This window comes from Gallus gallus, chromosome 2, assembly GCF_016699485.2.
Source record: "Gallus gallus isolate bGalGal1 chromosome 2, bGalGal1.mat.broiler.GRCg7b, whole genome shotgun sequence".
Lineage (NCBI taxonomy): Eukaryota > Metazoa > Chordata > Aves > Galliformes > Phasianidae > Gallus > Gallus gallus.
The window spans coordinates 15,775,866-15,783,333 of NC_052533.1; the positions used below are offsets into that span (position 1 = coordinate 15,775,866).

Consider the following 7,468-nt stretch of genomic DNA (forward strand, 5'->3'; position numbering starts at 1 on the left):
GGAGCGGTGAGGGAGCAGGAAGGGCGGAGGGCGCGGCCACCGGCCGGCAAGGGGACGGTCTGCAGCGGCGCGGCTGAGGAGCCCTCAGTGCCTCCGCTACGCGGCGGGCAACGGGAGGTCCTTTTCCCGCGCGGCGGATCCGGCGTGAGGTGCGCCCGCGGGGATGGGGCAGCCGCAGTCTCCCCGGGAGCGCTGCTCCTGCAGCAACACCAACTGCGTGGAGCGGCCCCTGACGCGGCTCTTCGAAGCGCTGGGGCGCGTCGTGGCCGCCTGCCCCTGGCCTTTCGTGCTGCTGCCGCCGCTGCTGTCGGCCGGGCTGGGCGCCGGCTTCATGTTCCTGCCGGGCCGGCAGACGAACGACATCGAGGGTCAGTTCACGCCGACGGGCGGGCCCGCCAAGGCCGAGCGCGACTTCGTGCGGCGGTACTTCCCCACCGACGATTCGGAGCGCTTCTCCGCCGAGCGGCTGCCCACGGAGGGCGCCTACGCCGCGCTCATCGCCGTGGCGGCGAAGGACGACGCCTCGGTGCTCGAGCGGGCGGCGTGGGACGAAGTGCTGCTGCTGGACGACACGGTGCGCGACGCCGACTACGAGCGGCTCTGCGCCCGCAGCGGCGGCACCTGCGCCAGCGCCAACCCGCTGCTGCAGCTGCTGACCCACGCCAACGGCAGCGCCCTGCCCGAGCTGCCCGAGCTGCCCTTCCCCGGCGGCGGCGGCGGCGGCGACGCCTTCCTGGGCACCGCGCTGGGCGGCGTGCGGACGGACGGCAGCGGGCGCGTGGAGCGGGCGCGGGCCGTGAAGCTGATGTATTACCTGCGGGAGGACGGCGGCGCGGCGGGCGAGAGCCGGGCGTGGCTGGAGACCTTCCTGCAGGACTTCCCGGAGAAGCTGCGGAAGCTGAACCTCACGGCCGTCGAGGTAGCGCCGGGGCGGGGGGCTGCGGCTGCGGCGGAGCGGGGCCGAATGGCGACCGGGGCAGGAACGCGTCCTCTGACCTCGCGCTGTTTTCGCACCAGGTGACGTACTTCACCTCGTTGTCCAGACAAGAGGAGTTTGAAGGAAACACCAAGAGCGTGATCCCGCTCTTTTCCATCACGTACTTCCTGACCATCACCTTTTCGGTCGTCTCTTGCCTGAGGTAAAGTACCCGTAAGGCCCGGGGCTGCGAGCAGCCGCCTCCGCGCTTCCGCTCCGGGTCCGGCGGGGTTTGGGCTCCTTCGGCTGCTGCTGAGCGAAGTGGTTCTGAAGACGCTGCCCTCGTGACATGTAATAACAGGCAAAATGCATTTCTTTGCTCCTTCTCTCCAAAGTACACATGCATCCCGTCTACTTCTGTGAGGTTTGTGCATGTTTACTGTCAGGTGCATTTCTCTGTAACTGGCCAGCAGGAACAATATATCTAGCACCTGCCCTATAAAATCATTTTGTCTTAATGCTGACAGTTGGGAGCAATCCGATGGGATATGATCCATATCTCTGCAGAGAAGTCAGTTGTCATGCCAAATGCCTTGGTGAAATACTTGACCTGTAACTAAGCTGTTCCTTAAAATGTTTTCAGGCTGAGCTGTGTAAGAAATAACATCTGGCTTGCATGCTGTGGAGTGCTTTCCTCCGGTTTAGCTGTATTAAGCAGCTTCGGATTGATGCTGTACTGTGGAGTACCATTTGTGGCAACTGTAGCAAATGCTCCATTTCTTATTCTTGGTAAGTAGAAAAAGCGTGTTGGGCTCAGGTATGAAGAGAAAAGCTGGAATTAGAACAACTTGACAGTGTTACTCTTTCGTGGACGTTGTTTCTTAAGTAACCTACTCCTATGGTGGTGCAGCTTCCTCTGGCCTGCAGCAGGGTGAGTCGGTCAGATTGGTGCACCCATGCTGTGGATACGCTAAAACAGCAGAAGGGCTGCTTTCAAAATAACAGCGCCTGCCCTCATTCTGCTGTTCCACACATTGACCACCTTTTCTTGCAGTACACTGAGAGGTCCCTATCTGGTTACTTCACATCTGTTTCAAGGAAGCTCAGCAGCAAATACAGTGGAACATATGCCCCATGTGCAACTTAGGCTGAACTAGCAGTGACTTAAACCAGTACGTGTATTATGAGCTGAATCTTGGGAATAAGTTACCATGAGCTTTCCTATTCTATATTAGGTGTGTAGTCTTTTGTCAAATGAAATCGAGCCTGAATAAATCAGTATTATCTGCTATTATAAAGAAGTTCATCTTGTTTTGATAAGATATGAAATTTTGTATGCAATATAATGACCATATTTTGGTCTCTTTTTGGTATAACATTCAAGCCGTGCTTGTTCTTAGAATCAGCACCCCGCAAGAGCACAAGGAAGTTACTGAATATCACTGTGCCACAGTTACACAGACCACTTGACAGCTGGAGCTTTGCTTTCAAAACGTCTTCCAATAATGTTGCTGGAAATAAACTTGGGCTTGTTGCTTGTCCTCTCCTTGTGGGTTTCTGGCTGACGCTCAGAGAGATGAGTGCCAGTCCCAGACATTTAAAGGTCACAAGCTTGGTTAGAAATCACGAGACGTTTCTAGAATAAAATTTCTGTGCTTTTTATTTTTCTGCTTTGTGGGTTTGGATGGCCGCTTGTGTTTATGGTCTGTTAGGTTACATTTTCGGGCTTTCCTTCATGGTATCAAAGGTACAGGCACAAGTGGGAGGGCTGAGTGCTGAGATCTCTCCTTAATCATTGTATGCCAGAAGCTGCTCTTTTAGGCAAACAATTCCATCAGGAGTTGGGGTGTAGGAGGAACTTCATGAGGAGGACACACTCAGTGCTGCTGCCAAATGTGTTTAGGAACTCTTGAGGTTTCTGTGATAGCATTAAATTAATAATTCCTTGTTCTTTCATATGCATCAGAGACAATGAACTTTTTTTAACAGTCCCTTATTAGAGGAGAGAAGATAAATGGAGAGTGGAGAGAGAATGGGAGCAACTCTCCCTGTCAGCAGAAGACCCAGCAAAAAATAATTGGCCTAATTTACTGCAGATGCCAAGGATAGCAGGAGATGCTTCTGAAGATGAGGATAGAGAAGTGTCAGAATAAGCAATGCATTTGTATCTGTGCCATCTCTATCAGTGGGTACTTGAACAGCAGACACAAAACTTGTCAGAGATGGGTGGTGAGCTGTGCTCGGTCCTTCAGCAGAGCTGGGAGAAGGATCAATGATGTGACAGGTCACTATGAGTTTTTGAGAGGTAGTAGAGCCAAGTGCATCCAAAAGATGTGTTTTCTTGTATCTGAAACTCAATCAACACTAAAGCAAGTAGCCTCGCTTGCTTTTTGAAAATTCTGTGTAGCCGTAGATGCTGTTTATGTGGTACTTTTGCTGGGTGTCAGTGGAAGCCGCCTTGTGCCGTGCAGAGTTAACTTTTTCTCCTCTTGCAGGAGTTGGTGTGGATGACATGTTTATCATGGTCTCTTCCTGGGAGCAAAGCTCAAGCAAGGCAGACAAATCAGACACGAAATCTCGCCTGGCCGAGACTTACAGCGAAGCAGCACTTTCTGTGACAATCACCACTCTCACGGATGTCTTGGCCTTCTTCATTGGCACCTGGACTGCTTTTCCTTCTGTGAGGTCATTCTGCCTCTACACTGGCACCGCCTTTGTCTTCTGCTATGTCTACGTTATTACCTTCTTTGGGGCAGTTATCGCGTTAAATCATAAAAGAGTGAAAGAAAACCGACACTGGTTAACTTGTGTGCAAGTGAAAGTAGGAAAGAAGTCCTGTTTGTATAACGCGTGTTGTTTAGGCAGCTGTTCTAGTGAGGTGCCTGAGCCAGAAACCAGTGAGACAGAAAGCGAACATCCCATGAGCATATTCTTCAAAAACTATTATGGTCCTTTCTTGACAGGCAAATGGATCAAGCTTCTTGTGGTGTTGCTGTATGGAGCGTATTTGGGTGGCAGTATTTATGGATGCACCCAGATGAAGGAGGGCATAGATCTTCGAAATCTGGCTAGTGATGACTCTTACGTTATTGCATACTATGACGACGATGACAAATACTTTTCCGAATACGGACCCAGGGTCATGGTTGTCGTTACTGAGAGCAGAAACTACTGGGATGAGTCTGTTCGTAATGACATTGAGGCTTGCCTACAGGATTTAGAGAACAGTACCTATGTAGACAGGAACCTCTCGCTGTCATGGCTGAGAGTATACACAGGAATTGCTGGAACTGGTTCAATAAATATAAACAATAAGGATGATTTCATTAATAACTTACCTGTACTATTCCAGTACTCTCCCAGTTTTGAGTGGGACATTCACAAGACTGCGGAAGGAATAGCAGCTTCCCGTTTCTTCATCCAGACAGTGAATGTCACCTCAGCTGTTGACGAGAAAAATCTGTTGAATGAGTTAAGAGACAGAGCCAAGCAGTGTGTAGTTCCACTCATGGTGTACCATCCAGCATTCATCTACTACGACCAATACCTGGTGATAGTGCAGAACACCATTCAGAATGTTCTCATCGCTGCTGGGGCGATGCTCGTTGTCTCTCTTGTGCTTATTCCCAACCCACTGTGTTGCTTGTGGGTGACTTTTGCTATAGCTTCTGTTATTGTTGGTGTTTCTGGTTTCATGACATTTTGGGACATTAGCCTCGACTCCATATCCATGATTAACCTGGTCATTTGCATAGGATTTTCAGTAGACTTTTCTGCACATATTTCCTATGCCTTTGTTACGAGTGGAGAGTCATCAGCCAATGAAAGGGCAATAGGAGCTCTGCACCAGCTTGGTTACCCAGTGTTACAAGGAGCAGTATCTACTGTGTTAGGAGTAGTTGTCCTGGCTGCAGCAAAAACCTACATCTTCAGAACGTTTTTTAAGATCATGTTTCTTGTTATTTTGTTTGGGGCTCTTCATGGTCTTGTGTTTATTCCAGTATTTCTAACCTTTTTTGGATACTTTGGCAAATCACTCCCCATTACTGAAACTAAAATACTAGGTCTTAGATCTTTTAGCAAATCTGGAATTCAATATGTTAGGTTCAGAGATAACAAAGACCGCCCATAACTTAAATGTAGGATGTTATTTATTTATTTTATGTAGATTAAAATGCAGAGACTTACAGAAAATTTAAAAAAATGAAGGATAGGAAAAATGGAATAATAAATATAGCAGAGAGACAAAGGTTTAAGAAAGGCCAGGCATTAAGTAACAGAAGAAGTGGAAGTGCACAGAATGGATTTACGTTTTGCCACTTTTTGTGTGCTTGAATTTTTTACCCTTATTGGTGTTATAACTTTTTTTGTAAGTTAGTTACTGCAACACTCAGAACCCGTGGAGAAGACAAACTGATGAACATTTTACATTCAGCTACATCTTTTCTTAGTGTGCTGTTTTCTTGCTAAGTGTGACCAACATGCAGCTTTAAGAAGATTAATAGGTTTCCAAAAGGATACGGTGTAGATGATTGGCCTTATGTGGACCTCCTGAGTAACCATTGCAGTAGATAGTAGATTCTCTGGAAGTCTCTGCAGTAGATAGTAGATGGCATGGCACAGGAAGGACAGCCCAGAACCATGCAGAAATTCACTTCTCGTGATGCCGCAGGGATTCTGTGAATTCCAGGTCTGCCAAAGTAATTTTCTGTGAGATTTCTGTGCAGTTTTGCTGAGGGCAGTTCAGCAGAATATATTCACCAGTCCCAGCACTGCCAGGACAGCCAAGCAGCCCATGCCACCTTCACTGCTGCTGGTTTCAGTAACACAGGAAAGCTGGTGTCCTGGAGAACGGCCAAAGCATCTGACATCTCCCGGAGGAATAAGGAAAGCATCGCAGGTGGAAGGGAGATGTGCAAGGCTGAGCAGGTCATCTTATGCTCTTTTCATTTCCAGTAGAAAAAAATTCAAGTTGTGTGCCTGTTTCTGTACACAGACTTCACTTGTGGTTCATTGCCACAGAAGTTCCTCTCTCTTAATTGAAATGAAAGGATCTCTTAAACCTAATTTAGATGTGGATAGCTGTGTTCTTAGACAAAGGAACACACCAGGCCCAGGGAGAACTTATGGATGAGATCCAGGTTTAAGTCCATCATTTCAGCAGGTTTTATGTATGCTGGGATATATGCCCTGCCTTTTTACCAGGTGCTCAATCACTGTTCCAAGCTATGACTTAGCATTTCTACTACAACCTCCCAGGTTTTACATCCACATCCTGAAGAGTTCTCTGGAATTGCTTTATATCACCACAGGGAGGCGAGGGAGCAAAGGGAAAGGAGAAGAGGAGAGGGCAGGCAGGCTTTGGCCCTGAAACATGTAACACAACAAAAACTGAAGAGCTGCTGGCTCCAGTCACATCGTGGGCTAAGGTAGCCATGGTGCAAAAATGCCTTTCCTAGTCTGCCTTGTGGTAATTGTGAAGGCTTTGGACTTCTTTTTCACTTGTGACCATGCACTGAGCTAAGAACGAACCCCTTTGCAATAAACCTGCATAAATAAAGGTGTTGTGTTTGGTGTTTTTTGCTTTTTATTTTTGCTTTTTTTTTTTTTTTCCCCTGAAGGGTTTGTGCCACATGCAGTTTGCTGCTTGGTGCAGAGCCTGGGGATGGAGTGGACCTGGGGGTTCTCATGGGGCAGGGATGAAGATTTTGACAGTGCAAAGACTTTGAGAGTGCTTCCCACTGCGGCACTACACACCCCTCATAGGGTCTGCAGAAACTAGAAAGAACCCAGACCTGAAGATAGTGTGAGATGGGCAGTGGGCCTCCTGCAATGATCTAACCTGTACAGTTGCATAGCAAGAATCCATCACCATCCAGGAAGCACTCACATGCAGGAGGTACTGTTGTTGAGAAACGTCTCTGGAAGGAGCCAAGAGGATTCAGAAAGCCTACTGCCTTTAGAGTCCTTGCAGCCTTGCCCAAAAGTGCCCCAAAGGGAGTCATAGAATCATTATGTTTGGAAAAAACTGCTATCATCTAGTCCAACCATTAACCCAGTTCCAACATACCACTAAACCATGTCACTCAGCATGACATCTACCCTTTTGTTGAAAACCTCCAGGGACAGTGGCTCCACCACCTCTGTGGCAGCCCATTACAGTATCTCAGCATTCTTTCTAAGAATTTTTTTTCCTAATATCCATTCTTAACTTCCCCTGGTGCATCTTGAGGCCATTCCCTCTCATCCTATTGCTGTTACTTGGGAGAAGAGGCTGACCCCCACTTTGCTACAACTTCATTTCAGGTAGTTGCAGAGAGTAATAAGGTCTCCCCCCGAGCCTCCTCTTCTCCAGACTGAACAATCCCAGCTCCCTCAGCCACTCTCCATAAGACTAAGCTCCAAGTCCCTCATAGCTTTGTTGCCCTACTCTGGACATACTTCAGGGCCCCAGTGTCTTGTACGGAGGGGCCCAAAACTGAACACAGTACTCCAGGTGCAGCCTCACCAGGGCCGAGTACAGGAGGATGATCACCTCCCTGCTCCTGCTGG

The 7,468-nt window shown here is 48.6% G+C and overlaps 1 protein-coding gene across 1 annotated transcript; it reads left to right on the forward strand.

The window, feature by feature from the left end:
- Nucleotides 1-28: 28 nt before the first annotated feature.
- PTCHD3 (patched domain containing 3) lies at nucleotides 29-6,472 on the forward strand. The gene is made up of 4 exons (XM_004949834.5): nucleotides 29-919; nucleotides 1,018-1,139; nucleotides 1,560-1,705; nucleotides 3,412-6,472. The coding sequence occupies exons 1-4, from the start codon at nucleotides 164-166 to the stop codon at nucleotides 5,046-5,048; spliced, it is 2,661 nt and encodes an 886-aa protein (XP_004949891.3). The 5' UTR covers nucleotides 29-163; the 3' UTR covers nucleotides 5,049-6,472.
- The last annotated feature ends 996 nt before the right edge of the window (nucleotides 6,473-7,468 follow it).

Coding starts and splice junctions, on each gene's coding strand:
- PTCHD3 (XM_004949834.5), top strand. CDS start 164: ATGGGGCAGCCGCAGTCTCCCCGGGAGCGCTGCTCCTGCAGCAACACC. Junction 920..1,017: donor TGAACCTCACGGCCGTCGAG/GTAGCGCCGGGG, acceptor TTTTCGCACCAG/GTGACGTACTTCACCTCGTT. Junction 1,140..1,559: donor TCGGTCGTCTCTTGCCTGAG/GTAAAGTACCCG, acceptor AAATGTTTTCAG/GCTGAGCTGTGTAAGAAATA.